This window comes from Rosa chinensis, chromosome 2, assembly GCF_002994745.2.
Source record: "Rosa chinensis cultivar Old Blush chromosome 2, RchiOBHm-V2, whole genome shotgun sequence".
Lineage (NCBI taxonomy): Eukaryota > Viridiplantae > Streptophyta > Magnoliopsida > Rosales > Rosaceae > Rosa > Rosa chinensis.
In genome coordinates, this window is record NC_037089.1 from 25,408,795 (window position 1) to 25,427,086 (window position 18,292).

Genomic DNA, 18,292 nt, shown 5'->3' on the forward strand with positions numbered 1-18,292 from the left:
ACTTGTAGGGGCTCCGTGCCGCCCGGTTACTTATGCTTGATGACTTCGTGGTTATAAGGGCAACTCCAACCATGGGATTCATTTGGGGGTGCTATTCTCATTTTAGCACCCCCTTGTTGCACTATTCATATAGGACTGAATTCTCATCTCCAACCATGGGGGGTGCTATTTTCACTATTCTTGACTAAAATATAATATGAGTATAATTTTGATGAATATTATATTAAAAATATGTTAATTTAATTAAATAAGGTAAAAAAAATAATTTAACATTTTATCATAATATTTAAAAATTATGATAATTTATTTAATGAATTTAAAAAAAGTTTTAAAATTTTTTTTTGTGTCGGCATATACGACAAAAGTGTCGGCACATACGACAAAATGTTTATACGACAAAGTGATCGGTAGCCTTGATTGTATGCATTGGCAATGGAAAAATTGTCCCACCGGATGGGCAGGGCAGTATACTGGCTACAAGGGGAAGCCCACAATCATCTTAGAGGCGGTGGCCTCCTACGATACTTGGATTTGGCATGCCTTCTTCGGACTTCCAGGTTCCCTGAATGATATTAACGTCCTTGGATGTTCACCGTTGTTCAATGACGTATGCACCGGTGAAACCCCTGAAGTGAACTACCAGGTACATAATAGGCATTATCGTCAATGTTATTACCTAGTTGATGGCATATACCCTAAGTGGGGTTCCTTTGTACAAGCAATCCGAAACCCGAGGTCGCCGCAGACACAACATTTCACAAGGATGCAGGAAGCATACAGAAAAGATGTGGAGAGAGCATTTGGTATTCTCCAAGCTCGTTGGGCAATCATAAGAGGACCAGCTCGTGGGTGGAGTAAGGAGAACCTTCAATACATCATGATGACGTGCATTATCTTGCACAATATGATTGTTGAAGATGAGCATGATGAAGATGCAGCGCAGCCATTTGATCCGGATGATATCCCAACCAGACCAAGGAAAGCAGAGATATATAAGAGACTAGTAATGGACACCGATGTTGATCGCAATCCGCAACAACTAAATCAATTCTTGCGTCGTTATAGGGAGGTTAGATGTCCAGTGATGAATAAAAACCTCCAAGAAGATCTAGTCGATCACCTATGGACCATGAAGTTACAAGCTGATCAGAACCACCAGTGAGCATTTTTTTTGTTTTGTGCTTTCAATAAGTGGCCATGTTGTCATGATAAGTGGTCATGGCCTACTTTGGTTGTATTGTTGTGTGGTATGCTTTTACTTTGTGTTGTGTGCTTTTTATTTGTGTGGTTTGCTTTTACTTTCCGTTGTGTGCTTTTTATTTGTGTGGTTTGCTTTATCATGAAAATAAAAGTTCAATGCTTTTTTACGAAGATGATATACTCAACATAAAAAATTTTATTATCATAAATTAAAACACAAACCATTCAAAGCAACCAACAATATTAATTACATCCAAGATGTCTCGCCAAGTGGATCATAAGTGGTCAATCCAGTGTTGTCTCCTTCAGGGGGTGTAGGATATTGAGATTGTTCCGGGATGCTTGAAGTTTCGGCCTCCTTATCAATTATTTGTTGTTGCTTCCTCTCCCAATAACTCCTCTTTCTTGGGGTGAAAATTGATGGATCCACCTGCATCGTGCGAGCATCCTCAGCGCGTTGCTCAATTAGTTGACCTTCCTCAAACTGTCTTTGCCTTTGTTGGTACTCGAGTTCGGTTTGTTCATAACATTTCTGCATTTGAACTCGTAGGCCATCCGCATCCTGCTTATTGCTTTTTTCTTAGCTAGCTTCTGAGCTTTCTGTCCTTGAGGACGTGCCTTTCTTGATGAGGGAAGCTCATCCTCAGTAGTGGGTGTTTCATCGCTATCCAAGTTGACATGATTAGGACTAAAGTGGGTGTTTTCCATTGATGGCGTTTTCCCAAACTTTTCCGTATTTTTCAAGTATTGCCAACAATGCTCAAACACAAAATCGCAACCTTCCGAGTCGTAGTACGTTGATTTAACATTCATGAGCTACATTTAATATTAAGTAAATAAAATATTAAAAAAAAACCCTTCATATAAATCAATCAATAAACTATATAACAACATTTTACTTTTAACAAATACATGAGAAATAAAAAATTATCATTATTGAACATATTTCAATATAATTACCTCGTCCTCCATATTTTCGCCGCTTCTTCGTTGAAAGTGTTCGACCTTGTTAAGAGCTTGGCGCCACTTCATACATGCCGGACTTATTCTCTTCCAACGAGAGTGGCAACTAGAATGTGTTCTCTCCATGCAACCGGCCGGTCTGTGAGCATTGTACTCCTCCGCCACACGACTCCACAATAAATCCGACTTTTGATCTTTTCCGATGCAACCATCACCCCCAACGGTGATCCAAGCTTGGCAAAGAATAACTTCTTCATTGTGCCTCCAAGAATCCCCTCTTGGAGCCATTTTTTCCAAGACAAAATAAAAAGGAAGATATATTTAAGAACAAGAAGATGGGTTAATGAATGGAAAATTGTGAAGGAGATGGAGGATATTTGGTGTGAGGAAATAGAAAATAATGGGTAGGTATTTATAGAATTTCCTACAATTCACTGTTCCAACGGGTAGATTTTTTTCCCTTAATTTTCTGGTAATTCTTTTATTTTTTTTTGAAACAGAAAGGATATAATAACCCTTCAATTAATAAGAGCCGTAGATGAGTTTTTTTCCCTCAAATCTGAGCCATCAGATCGAAAATAGATCCGTTCAGTAAAAAAAAAAAAAAAAAATTTAATGCAACATCGGACCGTCCATTTTCAAAATGGAGCGATCTCAGCCGTGCATTTCGTGACCGTTGCTTGTCCCAACGGTCGGCAGCAGACAAACTGAGCCCCGCGGGGCCCACTGGAGCAGACCACCAGCAGCTGCTTTTTCTCTCTCCAGCGCAAGTAGGCGCGTCTTCCTCCTCCCATCTTCTCCCTGCTGCGCGTGCTGCCCACAAAACTCATCCAGCGCGTCACTCCACTTATTGGGCTGGGTAATCAGAAAGCGTGGTCCCGGGCCACTGTTCTCAGTCCTGGATCTGGAATTGTCTCAAATATGAGACTACAAATGAGACTTGGACTCAAATTTATAGGACCGGATCCACCAAAAATACATGGTTGGAGAAGAAAAAGTCTTATAATTGGCAAAATTTTGGTTTGGCACCCCATGGTTGGAGTTGCCCTAACTCCCCAACCAAGAAGCTCCTCTTACTCGGGGACTTCGGGGACTTGTACATACCTCCAACAATATGGAGTATTTACTACATCACCAAGCATAAGTAACACCTACTTTGGGACATCCACAAGACATGGCAAGGCCCAACCGAGACATGCATCGTGTAGCCCTATGTTCAGGCTACGCGGCGGTATCCGGAAGTCGCAAATCCGCCACCGGGAAGCCACCTTTCCGCCCTTGCCAAGATGCCCCCATAAACATAGCTTTCTACATGTTAAATAGACTAGAATAGTAACTTTGCTTGTCCCACATCGAAGAACAAGTAAATGAGAAGCATTCCTTCATCTATAAAAGGAATGCCTCCTCCCACAACTCAGGACATTCATTACATCTCTTGTAATCTTGTTAGGCCGCAAGGCTCGACACACTAGTATAGCTTTCAAGTGGACGTAGTCTCCCGCTCATGCGGAGGCGAACCACTATACATCTTGTGTCAATCTCTCTCTCTCTCTCTCTTTATTTATAGCTAACTAGAGATCCCCACGGATCCAAACGTTAACAGAGGGCAACGGAAGACTAATCCATTGATCGAAATCATGACGACCTCACTCGGTCAAGCATGAAGGGTACAAGCACCCCTCATATTACACTGCAAGCTCACGAAGAGTACTAAATTCAAAAGAAATCCATACTTGAAAACTAAAATCCTAAAGGAACTGCTGATAAAGAAAATGCAGAGTTGAAAAAACTCCCTAATCCTACACTGCCCCAAAAATGAAACCAATGTCCTGAATATCTTGACGCCTAAGACCCTTTTGGTGTACGTCGCGACATTCAACACATCCACAGCAACATTCTAGGAACAAATGCAGGACAAAGAGCATGACAGACCATCCCAAAAAGCCCAAACCTGACCCAAGTGTGAGAAAATAGGGGGAATTGGGCTATAGACCCAAGTCTCTAGACTGCAACCCTGCAGCCCAGAAAGGCAGAGGCCCAAGGCCCACTACCCACACCCTACGTGCCTCACACTCAGCCGCCAAATCTGGCCCTTCCGAGAAGCCGCCCGCCACCGCCAACTCAGTCCGGCGGCCTCCCCAGGCAGGAGACCGTGGCAGCCATATCGCCGCCCACCAAAGCCTGTGCTAGCCACCGATCCGAACGCCGATCTCTAGCAGGAAGGCTCCGATCTCGCTCCTCCTCTAGTCCTGAAACCACGACCGATCTCCTCTTCTAGTCCCGAACTCCCGACGTCGATTCACTCCGACGTCGAACTCCCGACGTCGATTCACAAATTCACTAATCATTTGGATTGTTGAGACATAAAGAAAAGTTCGATGGAATTATGCTCAACCAAATGATAATCAACTATAAGGCAACCGGAACAATGGAAAAAACTCCATCGTATTCACTGAGAACGAGCAAAACCTAATCGAAACTACATTGAAAGAAAGAAGCGTCTTGGTTGCTAATCGAGAAGAGTAGGCGTCCTCCTTCTTGCTCTTGCACACAAACTTTCTTGATTGCTTCAACACATGTAGAAAAGCCCCGCATGTAATTGTTATGGTTGAAAGCTTTTAGAAATAGTGCTAACAAAACCTTAACCTAGAGAGAAGGTTTTGTTGAGATGTTACTCTAGTCTGAATCATATATTTTACTTTCGCACACGTGAGCATATGATGTGGATCTTCACCACCAAATAGTGTAGCTTCTTAATTAATCCCATTTTCTTTTTTCTCTAATATATAAAAATTTTACCATTATTTATTTATTTATGGGTTTTATTAATTTCGGTAATTTCCTGATTTCTTTTCTTCGTTTCCTTCTCCTCCTCTCTCTCTTTCTCTCACCTTCACTCACGAAACTCCAACCCTCTCATTCCCTCAGAAACTCACTTGCAGACAAAACCCTAGCAATTTCCAGCCCCACCTCGCCGGCGATTGAACCGGATTGTACATGGCATGCGAATCGCTGAGTCGAACCGGCGAAAAGAGGATCTGAAATTTGGAATTGGGGGCATTGACTCGGTCCGACCATGGGTGCTGCCGGCTCCAAACTCGAGAAAGCTCTCGGCGACCAGTTCCCCGAAGGCGAGCGGTATTTCGGCCTTGAGAATTTCGGCAATACTTGCTATTGTAACAGCGTTTTGCAGGTTCTTCCCGTCGAATTCAATCGCTTTTGTTGGTTAATTTTTGGAAATTAGGGTTTGAGTTTTGATGGGAATTGGTGATTTTGGGGTTAAATGAGGGTTAGGTGAAGTGTGTGTAATGTTTGAGCTGGGATGGGGATAATTGGGTAATGTTAAAGTTGTGGAATTGGGAATTGTAGTGCAGCTTGAATGCTTAAGGTAGTTTGGAGAGTGCTTGGTTTGTGGTGTAGATTGTCTTAGCATTGTTTATTCCTATCGGGAGTGTGCGTGCCGATTTTGAGGTCAATATGTGAGTATTTTGCTGCATTGCTGTTTAAGTGTTTCATTGGTTGTCAAAACTTAGCTGCACTATGCAAAATGCTGGTGTGGGTAATGGCAGTGTGCTATTTTGTTCAATTTAAAATGGATGACCCCTATGTGAATTTTGGGCAGTTATATGTTCTCATCTTGCCACAATTGAGATTCATTGGATTAAGATAGGATCGGCAGTTATGTTGTTGTTAATGTGTCATCGATCGAATGAATGTTAAATTTGAGATCTTGATGATTAAAACCATTGATTGAATCTGAGTAGAAGGTGTTATCATTGATTGTAACCTCGCTAGGGTAAATACTTTCTTCTGTTGATTCGTTCTCAATTTTCATCATAAACCGCTTGTTCTTGAAAAGTTAGCTCTCATCATCCAACTACAAATATCGTTTATACAGTTATATTTTAAAAGACTTTTCTATTTTTGAAACGAATGCAAATCTATGTGATTGATTTTTAATCATTATTACTAGATTTGAGAGGGGAGCTCTTTTAGATAGTTTGAAAATAAATTTCGTAAAGTTGTCATCAATGCCCTATTCTCTTGTTGTTTCCAAAGGAAAACAGGCTTATCCTTTTAATTTCTTGATGCAGGCGCTTTATTTTTGTGTTCCGTTCCGTGAACAGTTGTTAGAATACTATTCCAACAGTAAGAATATTGGGGATGCAGAAGAAAATCTCTTGACATGCTTAGCCGATTTGTTTACGCAGGTAAAAACTATAGTAGATAAATTTGACACCTGTTCATGAATATGATCAGCTCAGGTGTAACTTGTCTGATTTTCACTTTGTTTTCAAACTATAATGATGTGCCCCTCTCCCTAATCCCTTTTTGTGCAACCTTACTGTAACTTACCACCACACCCCCCACCCCCCGCCCCCACAAAAAAAAAAAAAAAAAAAATCTGGAGAAAGTAAGTTATCTTTTCCTGCTTTCCCGCTACATGGTTGTACATCCTCTGGGGCCTAAAAGCTTTTGCTTTACTGTGAAATTGTGAATTAAATGTGTTTCTTTTGACCTAATACTAGTATCCAATCTAAGTCAGCTGAGGATGCATCTCCCAACAATTGTGCCAAAAAACTATATAGTTCATTGTTGCTCAGAAGACTGTACTAGTACTGAATATTGTGACATGTTATACTAGTTTCTTAGAGGTGTTCCGCAATTACACAGATGGCTTTCAATATTGTTTTAGTCGCAGCTGAGATCAATTGATGATTATTCCTTTGTTGCAGATAAGTTCACAAAAGAAGAAGACAGGTGTAATTGCCCCAAAGCGTTTCGTACAGAGATTGAAGAAACAAAATGAACTCTTTCGTAGCTACATGCATCAGGTATATCTTCCATTTTAACAACGAAAGTGAGGTTTTGCTGGGGGAAAAAAATACATTTACTAGAAATTTATACTTGAAATATGAGATTTTACTAGAAAGATTAACATTTTTACTACTAAACTATACAATAGTATTTAAATGTTCAAGTAGAAAAAGAAAACATGATCAATATTATTCAACTTAAGCACAAGCCTTGTGAAGAACGGAACACTAGTGTGTTCACTCTTAGGGGCCTTGGGGATGTCTCTTAACAGTAAGTAGTTTAACCATCTGAGTCATTGTACGTGTTTAAAGTGATGGTGTATAATTGAAAAGTGATGAAGCTAATTAGCTAAATGAAGTGATTACTGACTTACGGGGTATATCTGGATGTCTTTGTGAACCCTGACTATTGACCATCAGAGAAGCAGTTGTAAACTCACCGCATTAAAATATCATAATTGTTGGGCTTTGTGTAGGCCAATGCTGATGTATATTTGTAAAAATTGCAAACATTACCAAATTTGCATCCACTTCTCACTTTTGGCAGAAGTTTTTCTCTTGTAAACAGGTTGTAAATGTGGTTCCAAATGTTCTATGCTGTTACTCAAATTTATTTATGTGATGATATAAGAGTGAAACTCTTTGCCTCTTGGTATATAAGTTCATGCCTTGTTGCCAAATCCTTTTGTTGAACAGTTCAAGAGAATGCTACTTTCATTTTGTCTGCCTGTTGCTCGAATAGTTTAGTTCTTTTTAGTTTATTACACAATAGTATATATGAATAAATGCTGTCGTCTTTTTCATTCTGGTTTTGTAGGATGCTCATGAATTCTTAAACTTTTTGCTAAATGAACTTGTCGACATACTGGAGAAGGAAGCACAAGCTGCAAAAAGTGATCAAGAAACTTCTTCACCTCCTGAGAAGCTGGCAAATGGTCCAAAGAATGCTCAAGCTAATGGTTCTCATAAAGATCCCTTAGTTACGTGGGTGCACAAAAATTTTCAGGTGATTTTGCTCTGTCAAATCATATACTAGTTTCAGTTTCCTTGTAACTCCCAAGTACATCCAATAAGCACACCTCTGTGCCCTCTCTCTTGCGGGCGTGTCTACACTTCTGATGGTTCTGTTGGTTGTGTTGTTGTGGCAGTCTGTGAATTGCTCTTATTATTGATGCACATGCTTTGCTCTAATCTTTTTTATTTTCTCTCATCCAGACAATCAATTATACCTAACCGACTCTTCTACAAAGAATAATAATAAAAATAAAAGGCAAAACACCAAATGCCTACCATGTTATTTCCCACCTCTCACATTTTCATACTCTGAAAGAAATTTTATTCTCTCTATGCTTTCGTTATTAAGAGTCTAATCATTTTCAATGATTATTTGAGTCAGGGAATACTCACCAATGAAACGAGGTGCTTACGGTGTGAGACAGTGACCGCAAGAGATGAAACATTTTTAGACTTGAGCCTTGATATTGAACAGAACAGTTCAATAACAAGCTGTCTGAAAAACTTCAGTTCAACAGAGACATTGAATGCTGAGGACAAATTTTTTTGCGACAAGTGCTGCAGGTAGATTCTTCCACAGAATTTATCTATAATTTACTTGCCTTCATTGATATATGCAATTTGTACTTCTCTGTTTTCACCGTTAAACTTCAGATGGTTATTACCATTGATCGGCACTTTTGTTGCTTATCTTGGTTGTTATGTTACTGACATAAGGCTTCAAGCATCTAATCTAGATATTGTTCAAGAGTATTTTTGAATTTCTGGGAGTTCAACCATAGAGAAATGGGCCATACATGGCTTTAGGCTGTTGCGCCACTGCAGTCACTTACTGGTACCCTTCTGCTTAAAGTTTGACCTGATTAAGCAAAGTGTGATATTTTATTATGCTATCGGGATTCTAGGGTTTATCCTGCATTTGTAAAGAATCAGTCTTAAGGATTTTTGGGCATTAGATAACTCATGAAAAATTAGGGGGTGGTCGTCCCAATGTGTGAACTGCTCAGATAATATTTGTGGAAAAGGACAGATTACTTCCATTTTTTATTATGTCAGTGCTCTTTTTTCTAGCTGACAGGCAGAGCTTTATACCATATGCAGTTTGCAAGAAGCACAGAAGAGGATGAAGATAAAGAAGCCACCTCACGTTCTGGTCATACATCTGAAGCGGTTCAAGTACATTGAGCAGCTTGGCCGTTACAAAAAGTTATCTTACCGGGTTGTATTCCCGCTTGAGCTCAAGTTGAGCAACACGGTTGAAGATGCAGAGGCTGAGTATTCCCTGTTTGCAGTTGTTGTCCATGTTGGGAGTGGTCCAAACCATGGACACTATGTTAGCCTTGTGAAAAGCCATAATCACTGGTTATTTTTTGATGACGAAAATGTGGAGATGATTGATGAGTCTGCTGTGCAAACTTTCTTTGGGTCAGCACAGGAGTATTCGAGTAATACAGATCATGGATACATCCTGTTCTACGAAAGCCTGGGCACCAGTAACAAGAGTTAAGATTAAGAAGACGGCTTTGGATTTAAGATGGTTAGGTATTTCTAATCATATGGACTTTTGCTTTTCTTCTGTTTCTGATGTTTACTATTTTTCTCTTTTTCCCCTTTTTTTTCAACCTGTGGGAAGAGCTGTCAAATATCAATGAGATGTGATATGGGTTGTGAAAAAATGTATACTTAGGTGGTTCGCATGTACAGTGGATGATGGAAGCACAACATCCTTTTTGTTTCGAATTCTCTTTTCTTCTTTTCCTAACAATAAGAAAAAGGGTAGTGTAAATGGTGAGAATATTCAGACAGTATTTATTCTTCACGGTTGAAAGAATGTTGACATTAGAAATGCCATGCAATGGGAATTTGCTCATCACTCTTGTATGGAACGTTGTGATCTTTTTGAGGCCTTGGTTTTGCTGATGGATACACGAATCTCTGAGATGCCTTCTCTTGCAATGTTGTCTTTTCTCAATATGTATGGGCATTGCCACAAATAATAGCAGCAGATAACAAAATTAGCAATTCATGGGTACGATGGTAACCCATAGATGAGTGTTTTTGAACCGGACGTGTAATTGATCCACACTTGGATGATATTTACATTGAGCAAGAACTGTATTGATTGGTCTACTGTCTGTCTTAAGAGTTGTTCGTGCACATGGCACAAAAAATTGATGTGATTCATCCAAGTTGAGGTACATCCGCTTCCGTGCTATTGATGGAGTAAATCATTTACTTATTCAATTAATTTCTACTGGGTTATACTTAATTATTCCCGGAGTAAATCAAATAGCGTAGAATAACTTGACAGTTGATATGAGTTTATTTGCCCGACTATTTTGCTCCATAGAATTTAGATCTAAAGACAATTGAATATAACTGAGTAGGTGAACGAGATATTGATGGTGAATAAGCAAAATTACTAAATATTTACTCATTACCTATTTCCCATTACACATGCACCACTCATAGTGCAAACTGCACAGCAGAGTTTTATGATCTACGGTTTGCTGATGAACTTGACAATGATTTTGCTTGAGAGGACTTGGCTATACATCCATTTTTGTTTCCCTCTGTTAGACCATAGATTGAGATTTGAAGGGATAAGCTAAACAATTTTCAGGTTAATATTAAAAGAAATACATATTATAAACTGATAAATATAAAACAGAGTAAACCCTAACAGAGTAAAGCACCAGAAGTTTCATTTAGAAACAACCCTTTCATCAGAAGTCAAAACAGAGTAAAGCTAGCAAAGCACCCATCACTTTCTACTCTGTGGTCTAATATTAGCATGATCTTCTGGTAATATTATAATATGCAAAGTCCCAAAGTTCCAAAACTAAGGTGTTGTATGCAGAGTACAAATTAGCCGGACAATTAAAAAAGAGAGAGGGTACATAGATATGCAGAGTATAGACATCCAAAGTCGTCGTAGACGATGTTTACGTGATTACACTGAAAACATTAGGACGGAAATCCTCGTACCCTCAACTAAGTTATATATGCAGAGTAAGCGTGGCCGACTTTTGAAACTACCACTATGCTACAAAAGGATCGACTCGTGGGTATAGATTGCAGAGTATTTCGAAAAAGAAAAAATAATATACATATGCAATATATATGCCGAGTAAATAAATTAAACTTGGAGGCGCATCCCCACGCGTTGAATCATGACTTAGAATCATCCATAGCTAAGCTGGACAAATAAGTTAATAGTAGTACTCGGCAAAATAATGCTCTGCAAACTTGTCTTGCTCTTTTTTTAGCCACTGGAGGGTCATTTTCCTATATATATAGACGAGAGCAAAGTGTTATACTGGAACAAAGAAACAGCAGGAAGTGGAAAAGAGAAGGAGAAATCATAGACAGATCGGAGATGGATCTCAATGATGCGATTAATCCTCAGTATCAACCAAAGTAAGTAGAGCTCGGCTTTGTTGACTCAATTAAATTATCTTCTTTCTAAGCTAGTTTGTGCTTGTTTTTCAATCATCTAAAATTATACATTCCTATTTCTCTCCATATATAGCAGCACAAGGCAAGAAGGTCACACTTCTCATGGGACAATTTTGCACCAGTGTAACTTTTTCACCAGTCGTGGGAATTTTCGGATGGCTACTCCAACTGAAGTACACATCTGCTAATGCATCTCCATTTATCACCGACTATGTCACTATGCTGATATTTATCGTTGCTTTCTTTGTTTACTTTGGGTCCTTGACTGTGAAGCTATTAGCCCATGCTCCCAATTCAGACACGGGAGAGTTCATCAACAACATTACCTTCTGTTATATGAGCCTGTAACCAAACAGGATAAAAGTAAAAATTCAAGGATGTGTTGGTATAAGGAACAAAGCTTAATGAAGAAGAAAAATATTACTTAATTGTAGACCCAAAAAAACTCTTATTAACAAGGCCATCGTGGCATTATACCTGAATTTTGAGAAATTCATAATCATAAGGGCCCCCACTGTGGTTCTAGGTCTAACCAACGCAACACACTTCATTTTCCTCCCCAACGCAAAATGATCATCACAATTCCTATGGCCCAGGCCATATTTCTATAGGTTTTCTTCACCAGGTGAACTGGTATATGGGCTTATAAGGGCTCTCACTAAGCTGCAGATAATCATCCCAAAAGTTCTTATAGCCCAACCTTCTTCGTTTCCCTCGTCCTCTCCAACGCAAAATCATCCCAATAGTTCTTCCAGCCAGCCCATGCCATAGTTTTTCTTCACCTGGTGACCTGTTACATGGGGCTATAACCAAACAAGATAAAAGTCAAACTTCAAGAATGTGTTGGTATAAGGAACAAAGCTTCATCAATAAGAAAAATATCACATAACTGGAGACAAAAAACGTTTATTAACAAGACCATCATGGCAGTATACCTGAATCTTTATTATCAAAAAAACATATACCTGAATCTTTAGAAAGTCATAACTAATATTATAAGGGTCCTCATAATCATTCCAAAGGTTCTTATGGCCCAACCTTCTTCGTTTCCCTCGTCCTCTCCAACGCAAAATCATCCCAACAGTTCTTACAGCCCAACCCATACCATAGTTTTTCTTCACCTGATGACCTGTTACATGGGCCTATAACCAAACAAGATAAAAGTCAAACTTCAAGAATGTGTTGGTATAAGGAACAAAGCTTCATCAATAAGAAAAATATCACATAACTGGAGACAAAAAACGTTTATTAACAAGACCATCGTGGCAGTATACCTGAATCTTTATTATCAAAAAAACATATACCTGAATCTTTAGAAAGTCATAACTAATATTATAAGGGCCCTCATAATCATTCCAAAGGTTCTTATAGCCCAACCTTCTTCGTTTCCCTCGTCCTCTCCAACGCAAAATCATCCCAACAGTTCTTACAGCCCAACCCATACCATAGTTTTTCTTCACCTGGTGACCTGTTACATGGGCCTATAACCAAACAAAATAAAAGTCAAACTTCAAGAATCTGTTGGTATAAGGAACAAAGCTTAATCAATAAGAAAAATATCACATAACTGGAGACAAAAAACGTTTATTAACAAGACCATCATGGCAGTATACTTAAATCTTTATTATCAAAAAAACATATACCTGAATCATTAGAAAGTCATAACTAATATTATAAGGGCCCTCATAATCATCCCAAAGGTTCTTATAGCCCAACCTTCTTCGTTTCCCTCGTCCTCTCCAACGCAAAATCATCCCAACAATTCTTACAGCCCAGCCCATACCATAGTTTTTCTTCACCTGGTGACCTGTTACATGGGCCTATAACCAAACAAGATAAAAGTCAAACTTCAAGAATGTGTTGGTATAAGGAACAAAGCTTCATCAATAAGAAAAATATCACATAACTGGAGACAAAAAACACTCATTAACAAGACCATCATGGCAGTATACTTAAATCTTTATTATCAAAAAAACATATACCTGAATCTTTAGAAAGTCATAACTAATATTATAAGGGCTCTCATAATCATTCCAAACGTTCTTGTAGCCCAACCTTCTTCGTTTCCCACGTCTCCCAACAGTTCTTCCAGCCCAGCCCATGCCATAGTTTTTCTTCACCGGGTGACCTATTACATGGGCCTATAACCAAACAAGATAAAAGTCAAACTTCAAGAATGTACGTGTTGGTATAAGGAAGATAAATATAACAGCAGCTTGGGTATTTAGACAAACCCTCATGGAAAGCCCATCATCTAAATCCCCATCGCTGCTAAAAGCTGGAATTCGTTCTGGAACTGGTTGGACTAATTTTTCTCTTGGACTCTCTGCAGAATTTGCATCATTGATATCCAGTATAAGTACTGATGAAAGATAAGCAGCTATTCCTTTGTACCCCTTTTCAGAAGCTAGGTCCGCTGGTGTTTTGCCTGTGGGACTTTTGGTACATGGATCCGTTAATGCTCCAGGAGCTGCACCAAGTCCGATGAGCAAAGAAACTGCGCTCTCTCTGATATTATTATTGTTATTTTAGAGGGCAAGCAAACAAGGAGAAATGAGAAAAAATGAATAAATAATTGAAGAATGAAAGAATCTGACAGTGGTCCTGTTTGAAAATTCTGCCATATAATCTACATATCTTGAAAAGTAAATGCATGCTAGTGATCAGTGGTTTCGGCTTTCATAAAAGATGATGGTTTTCTTCTGATATCTTCTTATACAGAGGAAAACCTTAATTCATTTTTCTTTCCCTGGGATATCCACTGCATAGTTTACCATATTTTTAATAGCCCAATTAGGGCCTCTTCTTCCCACAATCACTCTGTTAGTTCCTACAATCACCCTGAGATACCCATGGAAAATGATGATAAACAAGAATAGTAACACGTACGCGCAAAAACCAGAAATAAGAAACAAATTTTGTTCAAGGTGATCACCTGCCACGAAAAGCTGCCCAATGAAGTGCCGTCCATCCATTCACATCAGGAAAATTGACAGTAACTCCAGCCATTGTCATGGGTAAAAAGACCCAGTCATAGCCAAGAGCAGCTCCAACATGTAACACACCCTGGCCACCTTCGTCTAGTACCCCTAAGCCATTTCCACCAACAGCCATCTTCTGCAAGAGCCATTTACGAAACTTGTCTTTAAGAAACTGTTGAAGCAACTGCGCCTTAACTCTATCCAAGGAAAACTCATCTGGAAATAGCTTTATCATCTCAGCTCTTTCCTCATTGCCGTTTTTTAGCAATGAACTAATTTTACGAGTCAAATCAAATTTCTCAACTACACTGATAGGATCATATTGTCTATATTTATCCTGTGGATTAAAACTTGAATACGTAAAGCTTGGGGACAGTATTCTTCCAAAACGCATAACAAGTGTATCGTCTTCGCAGCCGTCATCCTTAAATTCCGCATCTTGAATTTGGTTGACTCGGTACTCAAATATTCTCACTTCACTACAGGGTAACCTATTGGAACGTGTAACATAGAAAGGAATCCTAGCAGCCCTATGTACGGGCGTATAACAACGAAGAACACCGTCTGCTACAACCTCAGCGGGGACTTCTACTTCCCCAAACATACATGACCACTTAAAACTTTCTAATTCTTGGTTCTTCAAGAACTTTCCCACAACAAGAACCTGCATAAGGAGATAAATGAGGATATCATGACACTATAGAGACAACGTAACTCTGACACAAAAGTACAGCATCGATCAAACCTCTTGGATCTTTCCTTAGATTAGATCCTGCATTTAAAGCTTAGTTGACATAGGAACATTCCAGAGGAAGAATAAACAGTACATTACCTCTGTTTCAGAGTTTTCATATGCCCAGTTTGGTGAAAGATCGATAATGTTAAAGAGAAGGTCCTGGAATAGAGAAGGTCCTGGAATAGCTATTTGAACTGGCTGAAGAGCACCGGACCCATCATTCCCATTCTCATTTGCTATAGTACTCGAGTGGTCCCTAGAACTGGACATCTGTAGCTCAGTCAGGTCTCCTAGTTCTGTATTCATACATTGATCAGAACTGTCAAGATTCTTCAATATTCGAGGGTCATTTTGCTTATCAGAGTGCCTATGCACAGAAGAATCATTTTGTTTATCCAAATTCATATGGCAAGGAGGCCCCAGGGAATTGAGTAACTCGTCTGCATTGACTCCTCCAGGGAATGAAGTACTGGCATGATATGCAGTATCTGAATGCATATTCCGATTGATAGGCAACTTGGATGAACATGACAAGTTACCTTCAGAAGTCTGCGGGCAATTCAAACAATAGCATGAGCATAAATAGAAGAATTTGAAGAGGCAAAGGCAATCTATGAACTATTGCAATTATTCTTAACATATGAAAAATGATGGGATTTTTCCTCTTTTGGTCAGAGTGATAAGGAATTTAGCACTGCAACTATTCCTACAGTTTACTATTTATTTTTTTTAACGACAAACTATTGTTATTTAAGGGAAATGTTTTTGCTCTGGAATTTTCCAATTCATAAACGAGATATAAATAAATGGCAATGATAATGCCACTTGAAATTGCTCCAATGCAAAAGTAGCGCTGTGAAGACAACATAATTTACATTTGCAGCCATGTTCACCTACTCAATTGATTCCATATTTTGTTATGCTCAACTTCCAGTGGATTTAAATCCAAGGGAGGTGAATAATGAGGTTTATATGATAAATTTATTTGCATAATTGTAAGTGTCTCCTTTGTTAGTCTCACACATGACCAGTTGTTAAATAAAGATATACATATATGAGATTTGTATGTCCTATCGATTTCAAAGATCTGAAAATTGAGTTATTATATTATGAATAAAATAGTCCTTAGAAGAACAAATCAAAAAAGTTGGTATAAGAAACACAATAAATAATTGGGAACACTATACGAAGGATGCGTAACCTTTACTTCTCGGTAGTGGACCAGAACTATGTGCGAGAGAGGCCTTCAGCAGAAACATGGAAACCAAAGTAAAAGTTAAAACAATTAGCATGCAGGATTAAAAGTTTACTACATCTGACTCTTGTATTTGAATTTTTGTAAGGCAGGTCGAGTTCAAATGAGCAAGCAGTGTTACAGAGGCATGTGTGTTCAAACAGCTAATTAAGACTTCAGAAGAGAAAACTTTTACAGATTCTTCTATAAACTCACTCTTCAATCATCCAATAACAGCGTCTTTGGAAATTCTCATTTTCTTCTCCATGGGCATAGTAGCAATGTAATGCCTCAACTCCTCCAGCCTGATGGATATACAATCATTGTTATTGACACAAAAAGATTATATCCTCCACCAAGTTGACTCTTGATACAGAGTAAAGCAATTCAGAGTAGCAAAAGACAAACGAAAAGGAAAAAAAATAAAAGAAGTTGAGCAAGGAAGGGAAAAAAAGAAAGAGGAGAGGGGAAATATCCATCTTAAGTTCTTAATTGCTCCAAAAAAAAAAAAAAGAAAAAAAAAAAAGCTTTTATGACAGTTTAGCTGCAAGACAATCCAACATCTGAGCAGCGATAAAAAAAAATAACTGAAGTTTTGCTAGTCATATTGAATCTTTGATAAATACACATCTCTGTGTGTGGTGTCTGCATAATTGTATTCACCTACCTAATGAACATGTTGAATATTTTCTTCACCACTTTTGTCGTAAACCACAATTTTCCATCAATCTTCCAAATGTTATCATACCTTAATGGCTTAATTTGGCATCGAATTTGTAGAATTATACCATATATAGAATAAATTAACACTCAAAAAATAGTTAGCAGACCCAAGTTCATTACCTTGAGCCTCTCATGGGCTTCCTTCACTGCCTTTCCATCTTTAGTCTTTTTCCATCTATAGCCATCTTTTCTGAAAGACCTGAGCACGTTCCGATCATAAAGATACAATGATCCACCTAAACCGAATCATGTATTGTATCATTTGTATGTCAAGTTAAAATAGGTTTATACCCATCTAAATTCAATACATGCAGATTAAAGCAATCAAAAAGTAGCTGCTCACAAGAATCAGCATACATAAGAGAATTTCACAAATTTTAGCAAATTTCAATACATGCAAATGCAATCAAAAGTCATACTCGATGGCTTATCTGCAGGCTCCGAAAGACAAAATCTTGAATGATTTTGAAGAACTTCGAAAATTTCAGCAGGACGTAGCCATCGATGCTTTGCTTGTAAAAGTATTTGCGGAAGTTCTGCACGCAATCAATAATAGCATAAAATTTCATTTCAAATCAGATGTGGTCAGTGCTTGATGCTGAATCACCAAATTAGTAAGCAAACAGCTTACCTAATTGATCATCAAGACGCTGTCGCTTCCTAGCCGCCATGAATATATTGCTGCGTAGTTCAGCCAAAAAAAGTTTGAAACTATAATGCACACTATTATTTCTGGGAAGGTTAGAAAGAGATTTTGGAATGACACAGAGTGCCTGCGAAAGACCCGTTTAAATAAAGAGATTAGGTGCAGAGTAAACGTATGTCTGGCGTTGAAGTCGAATGCAGAGTAGAATCTCTCTTCTTTTTCACACCCAAAATGGCGCGTGAACGACTCTTTTTCTCGGCTTTATCTCTATGCCTACCTACTATTCTTTTAGAGCTGGCCACATTGGTTAAGGTTTTTTTTTTTTTTTTTTTCCTGAGAGAACCAAAGGTGGAGATGGAGGAGGGAGATAGGCGACTTGCCGTGCAAGTGATCTCACTACTAGAAAAGCTAGTCATTCCACACAGATTTGGTTTACACTAATATTCACACAAAAAAAACTCTATATGGAAAATACTGCATACACATAGATGTTTGTGTGCAAAATTATATTCACACAGT

At 38.6% G+C, this 18,292-nt stretch overlaps 3 protein-coding genes across 6 annotated transcripts; 2 read left to right on the forward strand and 1 right to left on the reverse strand.

Moving 5' to 3' along the window:
- The first annotated feature begins 421 nt into the window (after positions 1 to 421).
- On the forward strand, positions 422 to 1,162 carry LOC112183985 (protein ALP1-like). Its single transcript, XM_024322300.1, has one exon. The coding sequence runs from the start codon at positions 422 to 424 to the stop codon at positions 1,160 to 1,162; it is 741 nt and encodes a 246-aa protein (XP_024178068.1).
- Positions 1,163 to 4,999: 3,837 nt separating this feature from the next.
- On the forward strand, positions 5,000 to 9,908 carry LOC112188004 (ubiquitin carboxyl-terminal hydrolase 4). The gene is made up of 6 exons (XM_024327000.2): positions 5,000 to 5,356; positions 6,258 to 6,374; positions 6,900 to 6,998; positions 7,798 to 7,986; positions 8,377 to 8,558; positions 9,096 to 9,908. Exons 1-6 carry the CDS (start codon positions 5,240 to 5,242, stop codon positions 9,499 to 9,501), a joined length of 1,110 nt encoding a protein of 369 aa, XP_024182768.1. The 5' UTR covers positions 5,000 to 5,239; the 3' UTR covers positions 9,502 to 9,908.
- Positions 9,909 to 11,359: 1,451 nt separating this feature from the next.
- LOC112190644 (calmodulin-binding transcription activator 3) lies at positions 11,360 to 17,961 on the reverse strand. Of its 4 annotated transcripts, XM_024330088.2 has the most exons (14): positions 17,759 to 17,959; positions 17,547 to 17,663; positions 17,248 to 17,363; positions 16,621 to 16,709; positions 16,372 to 16,414; positions 15,267 to 15,719; positions 14,389 to 15,098; positions 13,688 to 13,961; positions 13,436 to 13,594; positions 13,097 to 13,273; positions 12,758 to 12,934; positions 12,419 to 12,595; positions 11,931 to 12,256; positions 11,360 to 11,795 (listed from the first exon to the last, which is right to left on the reverse strand). In XM_024330088.2, the coding sequence occupies exons 1-13, from the start codon at positions 17,796 to 17,798 to the stop codon at positions 12,188 to 12,190; spliced, it is 2,601 nt and encodes an 866-aa protein (XP_024185856.1). In that variant the 5' UTR covers positions 17,799 to 17,959; the 3' UTR covers positions 11,360 to 11,795; positions 11,931 to 12,187. The 4 variants fall into 4 exon arrangements, with proteins under 4 accessions (XP_024185856.1, XP_024185858.1, XP_024185860.1 ...); XM_024330090.2 differs by lacking the exon at positions 13,436 to 13,594 and having other exon boundaries at positions 17,759 to 17,961; XM_024330092.2 differs by lacking the exon at positions 12,419 to 12,595 and having other exon boundaries at positions 17,759 to 17,960.
- Positions 17,962 to 18,292: the final 331 nt, after the last annotated feature.